Genomic DNA, 19,965 nt, shown 5'->3' on the forward strand with positions numbered 1-19,965 from the left:
AAATGTCCCTGAGCTCTTCCCAGCACTCATCATGCTGTATAACTGTTTGCTCCATGGGATTATGAATGCTTCCAGGAATAAGAATGGGCTTCATCTTTTTCTTCCTTGCAAAGTGACTGACATACAGCAAGTATTTCCACAAATGTTTAATGAATCAACACAATATGCATGGCCAGTGAGGGAACAACTTATAGAAAGGATGATTGAAAAACACAGAGAATGTTTAAATAAATAAAAAAGCATTACAGTAAACAATATATTGCCAGTAATGGGGTAGGTGTTCTTGAAGCAAGAGAGTATTTTGTAGGTGATTAATGGCAATGTAGTTTGTACTACAATAATTTTTTAAACATTCACTGTATTTTGTGAGCACAACTCAATGATCAACTGTTTATGGCAATTTCCCTCATTAAGGTGTGTACTCATCCATCTTATTCGCCAAATCTGTTACTGTGCGACTTCTGCTTCTCCAAATTGAAAATGAACATGAAAAGTAAACATTTTGTATTGATTCAAGACTGAATCAAGGCAGCCATGTCAGTGCAACAGAAGACATTCATGAAAGACTCCAGAAATGGTTCAGAAAGTGGAAGGAACGAAGATAAATGTGTTCCAACTACAGAGAGTGCTGGGGACGGAGGGGGGCAATATGTACGTGCTTTACTGTAGTAAATTAAAATTGAAACATTCACTGTTACTGTAAAAATTTTTAACACGCACCTTATAGTCTGATCACGCCTCATACATGTGTAAGGGTACGTAAAGGCAACTAAAGCCAAAATACCACGAAAACGATTTCATTGTGAAGTCTGGGCACACAGCACAAACACATACACGGATATACTCTAGCCCTAACTCCTTCACGACAGGATAAGGATGCACTGTACGGCAAGCCCCAAGAGTCCCGTTGCAGATGCCGCAAAAGAGCAAGAAGCCCTTCGAGGAGCCGATGAGGCTTCCGGCTTTGCGACACCGGAAAGGGCGGGAAAGTACGCGAGCGTCGGTTGGAGGGAGCGCCCTCGCCCCGCCCCCTCAAGTAGACATCCGCGCTCTGGGCAGGCGTGTTCCAGGCTGTGCCACCCAGCGCTGGGCGCCGGTTAAGATCCCGCTCTCTGTAGTTAGTACTATGGAGGAAGCGGTGGAAGGACAAATCGAAAATGAGGACGGCGACAACAGCTGCGGAGATGTGTGTTTCATGGACAAAGGCCTGCAGAGGTAAAGGGCGCCCGGCGACCAGGAGCCGGACTCCCAGCGCCGGCGAGGAAGGCTCCTGCTTTCCTTTTCCCTGCAATTAATTCTCAGCCTTCACCTTGCTGCAGCACCTGGCTCTCCACCAGCGTGTAACTGCTGTCTTCCGCTGTGCCTGCTTTTCATGGGTATTACTTTGCTTGCGCTTTAGTTGGGATCTTCTCGTGCTTTCTCTTGCCTTTCTTTTTTTCCTGGAGAAAAAAAAATGGCAGTGTAGCATCTCTGGCAGCCTCAGAATGAGCGCCTGCTTCTTCTTAATGGGCTTTGCCTAAATGCTCTTCACCCTTGTTCTAACGAATTCTGTACAAAGCACCATAGTGCTTATATTTGTTTACTTTTCGAGAATACATATGTTATGTAGTTCACCTTTTACCTCTCATTTTGCCCGAATTTGCATTTGGCATACAAGGCTCTTGGTTCTGCATTACTGCCTGGTTCCTGCCAACCTTTGCAGGCTTGGCTCTTTTACCATTTCTTCCTTTACATTTACTGAGGTTACCCATACGGAGCTACGGACAGGTGCCTTGTCCTGGTACTTGCTGTTCTTCTGTGGAGCGCCCTTCTCTAAGTGAACCTTACCACTGATAAATGAACTGTATGTTCTCAATCCTGATGTAAAATTTGACACATGACCCTAGGAAGATGTTTTTCAAAGGAATATTTACATTTATGTTTAATAGTAACTGCCCTTTCCTGAGTGCCATCGATGTGTGCGTGTTATGTACATTATCATTAATCTTCACAGCAATTCTGTAAGGTGGTGACTTTTCTCATAAGTTTTGGAACTGAAACTTGGAGAATCTAAACAATTTTTCTGATTCCATGCAGCTCACAATTAAATTCAGATTCAAACGCTTTTCTTATTTCACTGCCTAGGTGTTATTTTTGCATTATCTAACAATATCCACATAGTATTAATTTCCAGGAGCAGCATTATATCAGAAAATAAATGACTGACATTGAGGGTGTATTAATAACATAAGATCTTGCACTAAATAGGCGTTCAGTAAGTGACAAAAACTAGGTAACTGGCAAAAGCTTCTAACAGACACCTTAAGGCATTGCTAGTATGACATTTACAATTGCTTTTTTACTGCCAGAGTTAGATTTCTTGGGATTTTATCATAGCTGCTACAGAACCTACCACAGATTCCCATGACCTTGCATGTCCTTCTCTTTCTGTCTTTATTTCCTATCCTGTGCCTCTAAACTGTGTAATGTAGTTTGTGTTGCTGGATCTGCTACCTACAGGAGAGGTTCCAGTTATGAATAGTAACTGAGTGAGTGAAGAGATGAGTTTTATTCAGGGAAGGTGTATTCCAATTTGGAATTGGGAAGACAAAGACTTTGTTACTACAAATAGCAATAATTTGTGGTTTCCTTGAAAATCAACTACATTCTGTATTAAATAGCCACTATAGACAGTAAAAAAAATTAAGACTATAAATCTTTGTCCCTGGTGTGGTGGGCACACTTGTGATCCCAGCACTGTGAGGCTGAGGCAGAACTGTCACAAATTCAAGGCCAGCCTGGGCTACGTTGTGAGTTCAAGGCCAGCCTGTAGTACGTAGTGGAATCCTATCTCAAAAGAAAATTTTAAAAGGAAAAAAGATTTGCAACTGTTAGAGCTCAGCAGGTTAATTTACTTAAGCCAGTATCCTTCTAATACCTGCTGCTTATAGTTGTGAGAATTAAATGAGATAAGGGAATTGAGGCTTAAAATGGTTGCCATTTGCTCAAGTAACATCCAAAAGGAGCTAATTACAGATTTGAACTGGGATGTTAGGATTCCAGAGCCTTTTCAGTCATTGACTGTTCAATACGACAATACTACCTTTATTCTGTGTTGATGGCTGCACAAAGAAGTTAGAATACCTAGGTTCCACCACCTTCCTTGAGTGGTTTGGTGTTTATTTAATCCAAAATACTGGTTTTTGTCGCCAGAACCATTGTGTCTTATGAGGCATTTCAAGGCAAAAACAGGAAGGGTTTCATTTTAGAAAGAACAGTATATACATGTTTGTCTACATGCTATTTCATTAATTTTAATTAATTGGCGTGCTTTTAAAATCTGTTTTTATAATGCATATTTTCTTTTTTAGCATATCAGAGCTGTCTTTACATTCAACCCTTCATGCCATCAACCTTCATTGCAATCACATTTCCAAGATTAATGCAATCGATCATGTTTGGAATTTACGGCATTTAGATCTGTCATCTAATGAAATAAGTCGAATTGAAGGGCTAAGCACACTGACAAAACTACGCACTTTAAATTTGTCCTGCAATTTGATTACAAGAATAGAAGGTTTGTGATTTTCATATAATACTTAGCATAAACAAGATGCTTTATGTCTATTTTTCCCCAAATAGAATAAATTTTATCATAAACTTTTGCAAACTGACTATAAGACTTGTTCTACAAAACGTTTTCCTTCAGAAAGATAGCACTTTTTTAAAAAACTAAGTTTTGGCCAGGGATATAGTTCAGTGGCACAAGTGCCTGTCTGGCAAGTACAAGATCCTGAGTTGGATTCCTGGTGCAAAAAAAAGACGTAAGCGTATTCAGGGCTGGGGATATAGCTCAGTGGCATAAGCACTTCCCTGGCAAGCCTGAGGTCATGAGTTCAATAAGTGTGCTCAGAGCTAGGGATATAGCTCAGTGGCATAAGCACTTGCCTGGCAAGCCTGAGTCATGAGTTCGATTTTCGGTACCAAAACAAAAAAACCTAAGTTTTTTTTTCTAAATAACAGTAAAATTTATTTTACTGTGATCGGACTGAATTTGCTAATTGAAATAGTCCGAAGTCATATTGAAATGCTATTTTTCTCTAATTCTTTAAATCCTATAACAGTTATATTTTATTTTACCTTATTTTATTTCTAGGACTTGAAGCACTAATTAATCTGACTAGATTGAATTTATCTTATAACCACATAAATGATCTTAGTGGTGAGTACATATGTTTATATATTTTTTAAATGCCAAATATATACATGTAGCAGTTTAGCGTAGCCTGGTGGAAACCTCCAAATAATCCAACATTTGATCAAGAATCTTATTTAGAGAATGTGCTTCAGTCATGATTCTTTTTTTGTTACTGCATAAACCTGAGTTAAAAATAGAACAAAGAGTAGAGTGGCCAGTAGCAAAATAAAAAAAAAAACCTTGGATAAGAAGATCCCACTTTAGTGGAATACTTTCTTAATTTTAGATCGTCAGTATACTATTGTAGGAAGAATGCCAATAGAGCATTCTACAGTCATGAAAATGTTTTATATTTATGCTGTCATATGGCAGCCAATAATCAAGTACTGTTTTGAGCACTTGAAGTGTGCCTAGTTTGACTTGGGGACTGATTTTTGTGTGGGGAAGGGGGCTATACTGGGAGTTGAGCCCAGGGCTTTCACACTGAGCTGCATACCCAGTTGCCAGTCCTTTTTTCATTTTTTATTTTAGACAGGGTCTTACTGAGTTCCTCAGTGTGGGCTCAAGCTAGTGATCCTCCTGCACTAGCCACCCAGAATTCTGGGATTGTAAACCTGCACCACCATGCAAGGCTTGAATCTTTAATTTTACTCGTTTGTTTTAATTTAACTATAAAAAGCCAAAGATATAACTAGTGGCTAATTTGTTTGACAGTGTAAATATCTAGCATTCTAAAGACTTAAAAATTGAGGCTCACATAAAATTTTTTCTCTTTAGTAAGTCTAAAAAGAGTTTAAAATTGTTAATTGATTAAAACAAGTGATAAACCAAAGTTCCATGATTTTTCTTAGAATTATCTTAAAACTAGCAAAATTCCACTAATTATCTTTATGATCTTTATCAGTATTTGAAACACTATTACTCTGTTGGTTTATTTTTCTTCCCCACTGGAAAAACATTGCCTGTGTATGTGTTTTGAGTAGGAAAAATAAAAAGGCCTAGTCTATCCCTTAAGCTGAAGTGGCAGTTTTATTTTTTAACTTTTTAAATATTTTTACCTGTACAAAGACATGAAAATATGAGACTCATTCTATCTCTATTGCTGCTGTGTGATGTTGAGCAATGTATTTTACTCTTTGGATGCAGTTTTCTTATCTGAAAGATGTGAATAGTGCCTGGATAGTTCATTCATTCAACAGATACTTGTTGTGGAACAAGTATCAAAAACACAGTTATACAGTGATAAAAAGATGCAACAATAATAAACAGATACGGTCTTAACTATAATAGAACTTACATTATAGTTGGAGAATAAAAACAAAATCATATCAACCCCCACATTCCCATAAGCCAAAGATTTAAATAATCACCTTGCCAAGAAAATACACAAAGGGTATATATGAACATTTAAAAAAAATGTTCAGCATCCTTACTGATTACAGAAATACAAATTAAAAACACAGTGAGATACCACTTTACATGTAGAATAGCTAAAATTTTAAAACTGATGAAGTGCTGGTAAGATTGTAGAACAACTAAAACTTACATTGCTAATAGAATTTAAAATTGGACAATCACTTTGGGGTTTTTTTGTGGTTTTTTTTTTGTTTTGTTTTTTTGTGTGGGTTTTTTTGTCTTTTTGAAGCAGGGTCTCACTATGTAGTTCAGGCTGGCCTTGAGCTCACTTTGTAGCCCAGGCTGGTCTCAAACTCACAATGATACTACTGCCTCAGCCTCCCGAGTGCTGGAGTGCTGGGATTACAGGCGTGCGCCATGTACAATCACTTTGAAAAAGAGTTTGGCAGTTTCTTTTATCCAAGAGAAGTCATGTCCACACAAACATCTCTATGTTATTATATGGCATTTTATATGCTCATGTTCACATGATTGTTCCTAATCTAAAAACTCAAATCAACTCATATATCCAGCAACTGGTGTTATGGTTTGGAACTTTAATGTCTGCCCCAAGCCTGTATGCTAAAGGATAGCCTTAGAGCACTTCTGGGAGCTAGTGAAACCTTTAGGAGGTGGGGCCTGCTTGGAGGAAGTTAGGTCAGTCGGGGAAGCAGGAAGGTACTCTTGAAAGGAATATTGGAACCCTGGCCCCTTTCCATCTTTGCTTCCCATTACCATAACAATAGACTTCCTCCACCATATATTCCAACTATGATATACTGTGCCACCACAGGCTCAAGAAAATGAGGCCAAGAGACCACAGACTGGAACCTCTGAAACTGATCTACAATAAATCAGTTGGTTATCTAAGGTATTTTTTTCATAGAAAGCTAAATTATGAAACTAGTTCCAAGTAGTATTCCTATAATGGAATACTACTTGGAACTAAAAAGGAATGAACAATGACACATGCAGAAACGTAATCCAAATAAAATTAGGCTAAATGAAAGGAGCCAGTCACAAAGGGCTGCTCTGTATGGTTTCATTTATATGACATTTTGACAAACACAAAGTTATCTAGGCAAAAATCAGATTATTGGTTGCCAGGGACTGGAAATAGGAAGAGAAGGCTGATTACTTAAGAACATAAGGGAACCTTTGTTTGAGAATGATAAAAATGTTCTATAGTGTTTCACTTGTAGTGGTAGTTGCTAGAGAACTGTATGTATTTGCCAGAACATACCAAATGCTACACCTAATAAGGGTGAGCTTTAATAACTAAATACCAGTGATGAGGTCTATAAAAAAAAGGTGCAACCCTGTAAGTTCTTATAGAGCATTCTTAGAATATTAAAATGTTTTATATTCATAAATACTTCAATAAGTAACTTCTGTGTTAATAGCATACAAAGACAGGCAAGATCAAGCTTTTCATGTAAGAAGGAAGGCTAGTAATGCTGTAGCAAATGGATAACATGCTAAGCAAAGGGAGAGAAGAGTAGGTTGAGGATAGGTGAATGTAGCTTTAGAAACAGGATAAGGAGTTATATTTTACTCTACTGACAATGGGAAATTATTAGCATTCCACAAGAATATGACATAATTTGTATTTGGTTTGTGTTTTATAATACTACCAAGTCCTTTGCAGTGAGCTAATTCTCCAGCCCTTTTATTATTTTCTGTTTTGAGACAGAGTCTTGCTAAGTTGTAGAGGCTGATCTCAAACTTATGATCCCCCTGCCCCAGCACTCCCACCCCCCGAATTGCTGGGATTACAGACACATCACTATGCCCAGCATAATTTATGTTTTTAAAAATCATGGCTGTTTGGGCTGGGGATTTAGCTCAGCAGCACAGCACCTGCCTGGCAAGGGCAAGGTCGTGAGTTTGATTCCCAGTACCGGAGAAAAACCAAAAAATAAATAAATAAATAAAAATCATGGCTGTTGAGTAAAAAGTAGACTTTAGGTGGCTAGGAGAGGAAATAAAGGGAAGCAAAATCAAGGATAGTTGTAAGTTTTTTAGATTTGCAGGTGGTAAATCTGTTGATTGACATGAGAAAGACGGAGAGGAGCAGGTTTAGAGAGAGGACGTAAAATACGGAGCCTTTCTTAAGTTTGGGAATACTGTTAAATATACATATGTATGTATATACAGTAGTCTACAATTTAGGGTAGGAGAGTTGGGAGGTCACTGTTAGAATTATAGCTTTGGCAGGTAAAAATCACAGAATGGTGTCCATAGCCATGAACCTAGGAGATTCTTGAAGAGTTTATAGAAAAGGGGACCTCAGAATGAGCTGTATGATATTATACAATTGAAACTTGAGCGAACCATAAAGCTGAAACAGAAGCAGAAGAAGTAGTAACATGAAGCAAGGATTTAAAAATAAGGTGGTTATGTGTTATGTACATACACTAACTCCACACAAGGAATGTAAACATGTACAAAAATAACAGGAAAGGGATCAAGAGATGGAATAAAGAAGAAAGGGGAAGGAGATGAAAAAAGGAAGTAAAATATATTGTGTACATGTACCAGTTTCCCACATAAATATAAACATGTATGTCACATGCACTAATGGAATAAAATTGTTAAAAACGAGATGGTTGGGCCAGGGATATAGCTCAGCAGCACAGCACTTTCCTGGCACGCACAAGGTCCTGAGTTCGATTCCTAGTATCAAAAAAAAAGTGAGATGGTTATGGAGAATTACTGAGTACTCTGTGAATGTGTGAAAATTAGACCTCACAGAAGTGGTCAAAGATTTTTTTGAGGATATGGCAGAAAGATGAGTAGAATTTAATTAAACAACATTAAAGAGAAAAAAATATCCCAGTCAAGTTGAAGAAACTGGGGGAGGGGGATAAAGAATGGAGAGTGATAAACTAAGCAAAGTTAGAAGATACCCTCTGTGGTACAATGCAGAATGCACCTCAGAATAGTCTTTCTGAAAGAAAGAGCCCTCAAGCCAGGTGTGGTCGTACATACCTATAATCCCAGGACTTGGGAGGCTGACACAGGAGGATTGCCATCTGTTCAAGACCAGCCTGGACTAACAGTTCAAGGCCAGTCTAAGCAATTAGTAAAATTGTATCTCAAACAAACAAACAAATAAAAAAGAGGAAGGGGCCTTCACAGTTAAAAGTACTCTTCAATAGAGGAGAGCGCCTGGAAGTATTACCTCTCTTCAAAGCTTAACAAGCTTCATTTTGTTTGTTTGTTTGGTACCAGTGATTGAACCCAGAAACTTGTGCTTGCCAGGCAGGTGCTTTTGCCACTGAGCTATATCCCCAGCCCTGAGCTTCTTCATTTTGAAGAAAGTTCTGAGGCAGGGAAAAAAGGAAACTGCAAGTGCTTTTGGGCCACACTGGCAGTGTACATAGCACTTATCCACAACAGCCATTGGTGTGCTACAAAATGTTGTAGATAGGCTCATGCAAGCATTGTTACCAGGGAGTTAAAAGGAGTGTTACTTGTATTTATTTTATATTCAAGTCAATAAAACTAAAGTGTATTGTGGTATGTACTTGTGTCTGTTAATTAAAAATGATATGCTGAGAGAGCCTAAACCTCTTGCTTTGTGCTTATGCTCATATAAGTGTATATATTGACCTAGGGAAGTCATGTTGTGTTGTGTTGTGCTGTGCTGTGCTGTGCTATGTTTTACTGCGACTCAGAGACCAAGCACCTCAGGGGCTAGGGACTTAAGGACATGCTAAGCCTGTGTTTCTTCAAAACAACATTTGACTTCACTGATTTCATTTTATTAAAATATACATTCACAGTAAGGTCCAATGAATACTTCTCCCTTTACCTCAAAAGAAATGTTTCTTTCCTGTTGCAGGGTTGATGCCCCTCCATGGACTTAAATATAAACTTAGACATATTGACCTACATAGTAATTGTATAGACAGTGTCCATCATTTACTTCAGTGTATGGTAGGATTGCATTTCTTGACCAATCTTATTTTGGAGAAGGATGGAGAAGGTAATCCTATATGTCATGCACCAGGTATGAACAATTAATATATTTTGTAGCAGTTCATGATGTGTTGTTTTTGTCTTCAGCCTTGCAGTGTTTTATTATATCTTTAAAAAAAGTGATTACAAAAATAGGTTGCTGTGAAAAGATGAACACAAGTTGAACAGATCAGTATTCGTCCTGTTTGGATAGTTTTATATTTGATAAGTGCATCAAAACTATATTTTATTATTGTGATGTACTCTAATAGTATAATGCTATATAATTATAAAAAAGAATATAGAAATCCCTTTATCTACTAATGGTCCATTTTCTCCAGATATAGCATACTAAAAGAGAGGAAAGCATGCTACCATTTTCATGAAAAAACTAACACTTTGTGTTTATCTTTATATATATTACATATATGTGTTTGGATAAAGTTCAACATTCAGAAAATACAGAAAAGATTAGTAGTATTGGCTAACTTCATAGAAGGGAACTCTGTAGGTGGAGATCAGCAAATGTTGGCACAACTCTATTACATAACTTCTGGGTTTTATACCATGTGAAGTTACTACATTATTAATAAATAATTTTTTTAAAATTGTAATACATATATATATCCATTTTATTTAATTCAAAAATCAATAAATTAGCAAAAAGATAAGACAGACCAGACTGCTGTTTCTAGAACTCAGTTATACTGCTTAACTAAACAAGAGAGAAACATATGGAACATAAGTAAACCTGAAGATCTGCTTGGGTATAAGTTGGCTACAGAGACTTCATTCTGTCTTTTATGTGCAACTATGAGAAGCTTTTTTGTAGCATTTCAATCTGTTGATTATTTATTTCACAAAATTTCTTTCTAGCAATCTTGTCTCAAGAACTTGAAGTTTCTATGGTTTCGGTTTTTTGGTTTTCAGGTTTTCTTGCTTTTTAAAATTAGGTACTTTCAGTTCAGTCCCTTCTCTCTAGAATTGAAGGAAAATTTATTGCTGAGGTTACTTCTCGCAAAATTTCTAGTGCTTATTTGATGTTTTCCTTTTGGATTTTTTCCAATATTTTTAAGTTTCAGTTGAGCAAAACTGAAGTTCTTCTATTAGGTTGGACACCAAATTAATGTTAATTTATCTGCTTTCTCATATTTAATTATTCTTAGGGAACATAAAATAAATTATTTCAGGTACTTGATAGACCACCTATCTTAATTAGTTAATATGTAGTTAGGGAAAGGGAGATGTTTTACTAATGCTCGTTTTATTAAATCCTCACTTGGAAATTCTATTACTTTGGACATACCTGTATCATCTTGATATATATTTATGTTTATGTTTGTATTAAAAATAGACAAAAGACATGTTTAGCTTTCATCCCAGGATATATTGCTGTTGGTTTCTTGCATTCATAGCTTTTAAGTAATTATTCAGAATAGAGACAATTTTAACTTTCAGACTTTCATCAGGATTACAGTATTTGGAAGGGTGAGGGAGTGTTCTCTTTTGTGTTTTTAGTGAAAATGTTGAATGAGTAGTGCTTCTGACAAGTAGATTAATTGCTTTCTTAGAATTTTATCATTCAGGTGATATATCCAATAACTTAGTTTACTTCACAAATAATTAGCCTTTCTTTCTTTAAATTTTCATTTTGAATGATTTGTTTCCAAGGATACAGAGAAATTATTCTCCAGACTTTGCCACAGCTTAGAATCCTAGATTGCAAGAACATATTTGGTGAACCAGTAAATTTGGAAGATGTAAATTCATCACGCCTTCAGTGTTTAGAAGGCCTTTTGGATAATTTAGCTTCTTCAGATTCTCCCCTAAATATAAGTGAAGATGAGGTACAGTACTGGACATTTTTCCAATATAAAAAAACCTTCAAATTTTAATTATAAATGAATGTAAATTTTTAAAGATTTTGAATTTTTTTGTGTCATAGATCATTGAAAATGTGCCAGTGGTGACACCACCCGTCGAAGAGTTACCCTCCTTGGAGCAATTTGCAAGTGCACCAGCAGATACTGTTTTAACATCATATTTATCTGTATGTCCATCTTCTGAGCCGGAAAAAGTTAGTCATGAAAGCGATTTTCAGAATGAGATGAAACTTCAGAAATTAGACGATCGAATTTTACAGCTTCTCAATGAAGTAACTTCATTCTGTTTTTCTAAAGCCCAATATGTGTTAATTAAGAAAAAGTAGTTAAGAAAACATAAAATAAAAATTTGTATAAGCAACCCAAGCAGAATCAATCTATTTTGGATGTATTTTCATTTCCTTTTGCAGAAATAGGATTCTAGGTAGCTATGTAGTAGTAAGAAAGGGGGGGAAACGTACTCATTTTCCCTGTTACTTCACATCTTTGTTAGTAAGGGCTTTGTTTTGTTCTACAGTACTTCATATTGCTTTTGTCTACTCACCTTTTATGTGAACCTTAATAAGCTCCAGAAAGGATGCCTGAGTGACTTTGCCTACTGTCTCTTCAGTTACTTGCTGGTCAAACCTGTTTCTAGAATTTACAGCAGGATGGCAGATTACATAGTTCCGTTTCAATTTGAAATTCCAGCATGTTATCACCTAATTAATCTCTGCTTTCCTGAGCTCTTAATCACTTTTTGCAACTGCTGCTTGTTTTCTGGTTTTTAAAGTCTGTGAACTACATAGAATTTACTTCTGTTCAGGTCTCTAGCCCTCGATGCAGCATTCTTGCATTGATCCATAGTGAATTTTTCCCCTCCTTGGATGCTGTACTTCCCTAGGTGCAGTGGGTTGTTTGTTTGCCTTCTGCCTATTTGTCAGATCTTGGCCAGAAAGACTTTTACCTCAGTATCAAGTTGAATTAGAATTTGTAACAAAATTTTAATACTCATTTTTTTTTTCTCAAAGTGCGGAGGTGGAAGGAGTAGAAAATACTACGCATTAGCTGTGGTTCAGTGGATTTTTAAGAATCCTAAACTATTATCATATATATAACACTAACAGTACTAGATAAAGAAAAAGACTGCCTTAGGCAATTCAGAATAAAAAAGATGTGGAGGATTCTGTGTATCAGAAATACCTAGAGGTTTTAGTCTGACCCACATAGGTCGGTAGTAATGGAACTGGGAGAAGAATGCTGGCTTAGAAGCATTTTAAGAAGAATGCATTGTTTGATAGCATTGATACTATATGAAAAATTTTAGACTCCTCCATTTCCTCAGATTTCATCTTTCATTTTGTCTAATAGTTAACTCTTCTACTAGTGTCAGAATTTGCATTTGAGCTTAATAACTTAAAAATGAAGTAAACTTTAACATCTCTTAAGATATTCTTATTTCACTGTCATGACAAGCCAGTGAAGTAAATAGTGATTAATATGCTGTTGTCTTTCCTATATAAAAAAGAAATCCAGGATTTTCAACAAGTTATTTACCTAGGAGTACTTTATTAGTAAGACAAACTTGAGTTCAAACCCAAATCTGATACCCTATTATATTTTTTGCACTCATACTTAATCAGTTTTTCTGATACTTTTCCTGTCTGTTAACTAAGAATACCAGGCTGGTTATCAGGGAAAAAGTGATTCACTGCTATGTGTATTAAAAATGTTTAAGAAAATGGCCTCTTGTTTACTGCCTTACTTAGTACAAAAAAGTAAATATGCTATTTAAAACAGATGATTTTATTTTAAAAGTAGTCATTATAAAGTTACTGTGCTGTACTATAATAAGGACTTTTTTTTCTTAATGATAGGACTTAAAATTATAACTGTACCACTGATTTCTGGACTCCTATGTCTGAAGAACTATTTTGCTTTTATTTCTTCCCCTGATACTTTATTTTAAACATTTTCAGCCATAGAGCCAATTTGAGTTTTTTAGTAAACACCAATATACTTACCAACTGGATTCTTCTTAACATTTTACTATACTTAATTTATCATATAGATCTAACATTTTACTACACTTATTTCATCATATAGATGTATCAGTCTACTGTATTTGTCTATCACTATCTTATGTTACAGTTCACAGTAAATTTAAACATCAGTATACTTCTCCTTAAATAAGCATTAACTGAAGTTAAGTATTTTTTGAGTTTTCTTTTGATTTAAAATACAGGTGTATTTCATGAATTGGCCATATGTATACCTATCACCCAAACTATGAAGATGAACATTATTATCCTAGAATGTTCTCTTTTATGTTCCCTCCCACAACAAGTCCTCCCCTGCCATTTCAGAGGAAAATCACTTTTCTGATTATTGTTCCTACCATAGATAATCATTATTTGTTGTAGAGCAGTAGTGACGAACCTGTGGCCCAGTGGGCTGTTGGTATCATTGAAAGCTGTAAAGCTTACCATCACTATTCTAGAGCCTAATAAAAACAGAATTATACAATATGTATTCTTTCTTACAAGGCTTTCATGCAGCATGATCTTTCTGATATTAACCCATATTTGTATCACTAGTTTTTTATTTGTGTTTAGTAATCCATGTATGAGGGCTGGGGATTTAGCTCAGCGGCAAAAGCGCCTGCCTGGCAAGCGCAAGGTCGTGAGTTTGGTTCCCGGTACCGGAGAAAAAACAAAAACAAAAAAAAAAAAAATCCATGTATGAATATATCATTATCTTATTGATGTAATAACTACTAGGTTATTTTAAGTTTGTGATTAAGCTGCATGAACATTACTTTACAGGTGTCTCTGTGAACATGTCTTCATTTCTCTTCAGCTAACAGCTAGAAATTAAATTTCTGGGTTCTAGGGTAGGTCTATGTTTAGTTTTATATAAAACTACCAAAGGTGTTTTTCCAAACTGATGTCCCATTTTACTTTCATTAATAATAAGACTTTGACCATGTCCTCACCAATATTTGGTATTTTACTTTAGCCATTCTACTAAGTGTATACCGCTGTTCATTTTAATTTTAATTTGCAATTTCAATAATGATTAATGTTGCTGAGGACCATTTTCATGCTCATTAAATATTCATATATCTTTTCTTAAGGGTTTTGAATTTTTTTGTCCATTTTTATTGAATTATTTATTACCGGATTGTAGAAATGTGTAAATATATTCTGGATGCCAGTATTTTATCAAATATATCTTGTGTGGATATTCCAGTCTGTAGGGCAGATATTTTATTTCCTTAATGGTATTTTGTTAGCAGCAGTTTTTAAATTTGATAGTCTTATTTCTCATGTTTTCTTTTATGCTTATTGTTTTGTGTGTTCATATATCATCTAACAGTTTTACAACTTTTTTTGTATTTACATCTGTATATATGGTAGGGGGTTGAAATTCACTCTTTTTTCCTGGGGATATTCAGTTATTGCAGCACCACTTGTTGAAAGGCTTTTCATTGGATTTCTTTGGTTTCTTTATTTGCAAATATCAAATAACGTTATAAATTGTAAGATCTAACTTTGGACTCTTTTTTTCCTATCAGCATTTGAAATTGTTTTTTGAATTAATATTTCCTTTTCATGAACATGTCAGCATGAGACTGTTAATACTTGCTTACTGTCTTTTAAACTTCCATAGGCAGTAATGAAATCTCCTTTGTTACTGATACTGGCAATCTGTGTTGTCTCCCTCCTCCTACCCCATCACCCCACCACCCCCATCACTTTACCTAGGGGTTTTGTTGATCATTTCAGAGAACTTTTTTCTTTGTCTCTTGTTTTCTATATTTTTGATTCCTGCTTTGTATTCTGTTTACTTTTAATTTATTTTACTCTTCATTTCCTAGTTTATTGATAAGCACTACGGTCATTTCATTTTAGGCCTATCTTCTAGTCATTTAAAGCAGTATATTTTCCTCTGAGTATTCCATTGCCTGCATTCTACAAATGTTGAGGTTTTGTTTTCATTATTATTTAGAAGTGTTTTCTAATTTTTCTTACAGTTTTTCTTGATCTAAGGATTATTCAGAATCTTTTATTAATTTTTACATAGTTCTGCTTTTATCAGTATGTTATTAGTATTTTGTATTTATTTTGTTCAGAGAACGTACCTGAATATCAGTCTTTTTTTAATGTATTGAAACTTATTTAATATCCCAGTATATGGTCTATGTGGATATTCTTTGTGGTCTTATAAATAATATATATTCCACAGTTGTTAAGTGAGGATATTTGGTAGTATTTTAAGGTAATCCATATCCTTATTAATTTTCTATCTGGTTGTGTCAGTTGCTGATTCTTAGAGTTTAGCTGTGGGGCTTTTATTTTGCTTTATTATTTGATTTAGTTCTATCAGTTGCTGCATGAGTGGTATTAAAATATCTAACTATGATTATGGATTTGTTGGTTTCTCTAATTTTTTCAGCGTTTGCTTCTTAGGCTTTGAAACTCTTATTAAACATATATATATATATATATATTTATGACTATTTTGTCTTTCTGATGAATTGACCCTTGAAGCACATTTTTCTTGGGTATAGAATTATAGATTGATAATCTTTTCTTTTTCATTACTTTCTCCTGGCCTTTATAATTTTGAATACAAAGCCAACATTATTTAAAATCCTTGATTTTTTTATGTAGTATCATTTTGGTTTAGCTGTTTTCAAGAATGTATCTTTGTTTTTGGTTCTTAGCAGTTTGTTTTTATCAGTTTGGCCTCATGTACCTTAAGGATAATTTTTTTCTTCATATTTATATTGCTTGGCATTTGAGCTTCTTGAATGTGTAAATAATTTACGTCTTCACCCAGTTTGAAGACTTTGGATATAGTTTCTTCAAATATGTTTTCTGCCTCGTTCTCTTTTTTATTTTTATTTTTTTAGATTCCTCTTAGACTTTTTGATATTGCCTCACCATTTCCCAAGGCTTTTTACATTTATCAGCTTTTGTCTGTATACTTCACAGTGAATAATTTCAGCTTCTCCAAGTTCTATTTTGCCTCATTCTGCTGGTAGTAATCCCAGCCAGTTTTTACTTCAGACATTTTATATTTTTAATTATACCATTTTCACTGCTTTTCTATTTCCGAGCTGTTTTATCATTTGTGACAGACATATTTTCTTATTATCTCATTGAAAATAGTTCTGATCACTATTTTAAAGCTGTTGTCTCCTAATTCAAACATTTGGGTCATCTCAGATTTAATCTGCAATGCTTGTCTTTCCTCTTCAGGATAGGTCAGTTTATTTTTATGGTAAGTAATTTTAGAGTACATGCCGGACATTGTGAATGTTATGTTGTAGTGACTCCAGATTTTGTTTAAACCTGTAAACACTGCAACAGTTTTGTTTTTAACAAGCATTTAACTTGATTTGCCTTAAACTATAGTCTTTTCTCTTAAACAGAAGTTCAAATTTCATTTTCCTGCTTGTGTCCTTCAGTGAGCTAGCTATTTGTAGTTGACCCCATGCTACTCTGGTTCTTCATGCCCAAAAGTCTGTATTTTCCTACTAGACAGTTAGACTCCCTGCATGGTACTGATTGTGTTGCAGTGTGACTGAGAGGGTAAAACACATAGGAACAGAAACATCCCATTCTAAGTGTCAGCTTCTATCTGGTAACCCTACTTTTGTTCACTTTCTAAGGCCTTCAGATGGCTTTTGTTCAGGTTTTTTTGTTTGTTTGTTTGTTCATTGTTTCATTTGTATTTTCCCAGAGTTTGTAATTATTGTCTGTAGGAGAATCAAAGTGGTAGAAGCTTGCTTGTCCATGCCAGAAGATAGTCTTTAATTTCAAACATAAGTATTTATTAACCTTGAATCTTATAAAAAGTCTTAATATTTATTAAAAATTTCAAGTTTTAATTATGCTGAATTGTACTTTTAATAAACTTTTTTTTTATTCTAGACTTCTACTACTTTAGTAGATAATGTTCCTGAGAAAGACCTCAGGCCAAAAAGAGACACAGATATAACTTCTGACAGTGACTATGGAAACAGAAAAGAATGCAACAGAAGAGTTCCTAGAAGGTCAAAAATCCCCTATTATGCCAGAACTATCCAAAGTATTAAGCACCACAATAAAAACAACAGCGCTTTTGGAAGGTACTTGTGTTGGTTTTAGAATTCAGTTCAGTCGCACACACCTATAATCCCAGCAGCTCTGGAGGCTAAACCAGGAGATCACAAGTTTGAGTCTAACCTGGGCAACTTTGTGAGACCCTGTCTGAGAATTGTAAAAAAGGCCTGGGGATAGTGTTCAGTGATGGCCTTGGGTTCAATCCATAGTACAGAAAAGAAAACAAGAGGGGAAGGGAGATGAGAGAAGGGGGTTCCAAGTAAAGGAGCACACAGAAGTTAATTTGGCATCTTCCTTAAACTGTCTCATTGTGATAAATTTATCACTTTACTGACATCAAAAATAATCGTTTTTGGCTCTGTCAACTCTGATTTGGTTCTGCATTCATGGTTTCAACCAGTTGCTAATCACAGATGTTTAAAGAGAAAGTTATATTGTTGCAGTAGTCCTGTAATGGTCGCTCTGTATGAACACGTGCAGACTCTTTTCTTTGTTGTCTTTATTGTCCAAACAATACCATGTAATAACTATTTGCATAGTATTTACATTGCATTGAGTATTATAAGTAATTTAGAGATTATTTAAAGTGTACTTAAGGATGTATGTAGGTTATATATGACAATTATACCATTTTGTGTAAGGGTCTTGGACATCGATGGATTTTGTATCTGGGGTATTGTGAAACCAGTTTCTCCAGAAGCTGAGGGATGAATGTACCCTTACAAAGGATCACTTTCTCTGTGTCACTACCAAAGATGAGAAATTCATATATAAATCCATAACTCCATTGCATTCTTTTATTATGGGAAATAAGACTGATACACTTGAGTTTATATGGCTAGACTTTTCTTTGTCTTTAGGCAGATTGAGGTGGGAAACCAAGCCCTTGTTAGCTCAGGATAAAAGGTGAAAAGATGATGGTTTTTAATGCTATCAGGGTAAAGGAGACTGATGTCTATACTTTCACAATTGGGATCATCATGATAGTTTTTCAGAAATTATTGTACTCTGGGGAGGGTACAGTTAACTTTTTGCCTGTGTGATTCTCCTTTTTAAAACTGTATTATTACTTTAACTTTTTCATAGCTATCTGATCATACTGTTATTTATACAGTCATTCAGTTTAATTATAGTCAGAACACACCCTGAAATTTCTTCAGTCCCTGGCTAGTGATATAATCTATTTTCCCTATTATGTGTCAATTTTAAACATGATTATTATATTTACCATTTTTTCCAAATCTTGTGTGTCATCTTACCATAGTCTAAAGCACTGATAATATTTTTTTTGAAATTCTGATATATCTAAGAAGTCTACCTCATCGGAATGTATTGAGTACTTACACTTGCAGATTCATTTTAAATTTTTTGAGGCTCTCATTACTAATCAACAAAGCATATCCATTATAAAATTTATGACTTTTGACTTTTATTTTGTTTTGTTTTGTTTTGAGACAGGGTCTCACTACATCATTGAAGTTGTCCTTGAATTCACTATGTAGCTCAGGCTGGCCTTGAACTCATGGTGATCCTCCTGCCTCAGCCTCCTAGGTGCTTGGGATTACAAGCATGAGCCACCATACCTGGCAAAAAATTCATATTTTTTCAAGTTACTATTCTATTTAATATCCTTTTTCTAAAAAGCTGCTTATATAATGACTAAAAATTGTAATACTAGAAAACAGTATAAATAATGTACTTTTCTTTGGTTGATTTCCTGTGTTTTATTCTTTGCAGTTGTAACCGTAAAATGAAACAACCTTATTTTAAGGATTTATACATAAGATCATCTTTAGCAAATTGTAATATATTACAGGAATCAGAAGACCAAAAAATTAAAGTAAACAAAAGCGGCTCAGAAGATAGCACTTACAGGGTATGATTTATGAGATATTAAAAAATTAAAGTGAACATGCTTTTGTGGGCAAAAAACATTGTAGTTTAAATGGATTGATAAAAATAAGTTATTTTTCTCTTCTTAATTTCCAGATTTTGTGTAATACTACTTTTTTGTAATTTTTAAAGGAATAGAAATGACACATTCAAATCATTTGCTACAAATTTATGGATGGAGGAATTGCTAGAATTTCCAATTTATGCTGGGTATGGTGGCACATGCCTGTAATTCCAGCACTCAAGAAGGTGAGGCAGGAAAATTGCCATGAGTTCAAGGCCAGCATGGGCTACTTAGCAAGCTCAAGCCCAGCTTGAACTGCATAGCAAGATCCTGTCTCAAAAAACAAAGAAGTTTCCAATTCTTATTTCTTAAAGTAATAGTTCCTAGCTTTTTTGGCTGTCAGGAAATGTACAATTTTCTCAAAGAATCTACTTTTACACATATGCAGAAGAACGTTATATGTAATTTCAAGGTGTTCATGGACTGACCTGAAACCCAATTTTGGATAAAAATTAAAAGGTCTTTAGAAATTAAAAATTACTCAATATTTGCCTGAAC

At 35.0% G+C, this 19,965-nt stretch overlaps 1 protein-coding gene across 5 annotated transcripts in view; it reads left to right on the top strand.

Moving 5' to 3' along the window:
• The first annotated feature begins 1,008 nt into the window (after positions 1–1,008).
• Positions 1,009–19,965, top strand: part of Lrrcc1 (leucine rich repeat and coiled-coil centrosomal protein 1) — a 32,316-nt gene continuing 13,359 nt past the window's right edge. For 2 of the 5 annotated variants that reach the window (XM_013512798.1, XM_005381737.2), the window contains exons 1-8: positions 1,009–1,215; positions 3,351–3,556; positions 4,136–4,201; positions 9,420–9,587; positions 11,207–11,382; positions 11,481–11,690; positions 17,340–17,536; positions 19,248–19,386. In XM_013512798.1, coding sequence (XP_013368252.1) covers positions 1,127–1,215; positions 3,351–3,556; positions 4,136–4,201; positions 9,420–9,587; positions 11,207–11,382; positions 11,481–11,690; positions 17,340–17,536; positions 19,248–19,386 — 1,251 coding nt within the window. In that variant the 5' untranslated portion in view covers positions 1,009–1,126. The remainder of the gene's footprint in view (positions 1,216–3,350; positions 3,557–4,135; positions 4,202–9,419; positions 9,588–11,206; positions 11,383–11,480; positions 11,691–17,339; positions 17,537–19,247; positions 19,387–19,965) is intronic. The other 3 variants (XM_005381735.2, XM_013512797.1, XM_005381738.2) reach the window with 3 other exon arrangements.

The sequence above is a fragment of the Chinchilla lanigera genome, unplaced genomic scaffold, assembly GCF_000276665.1.
Source record: "Chinchilla lanigera isolate Chin_1 unplaced genomic scaffold, ChiLan1.0 scaffold00016, whole genome shotgun sequence".
In the NCBI taxonomy this organism is placed as follows: Eukaryota; Metazoa; Chordata; class Mammalia; order Rodentia; family Chinchillidae; genus Chinchilla; species Chinchilla lanigera.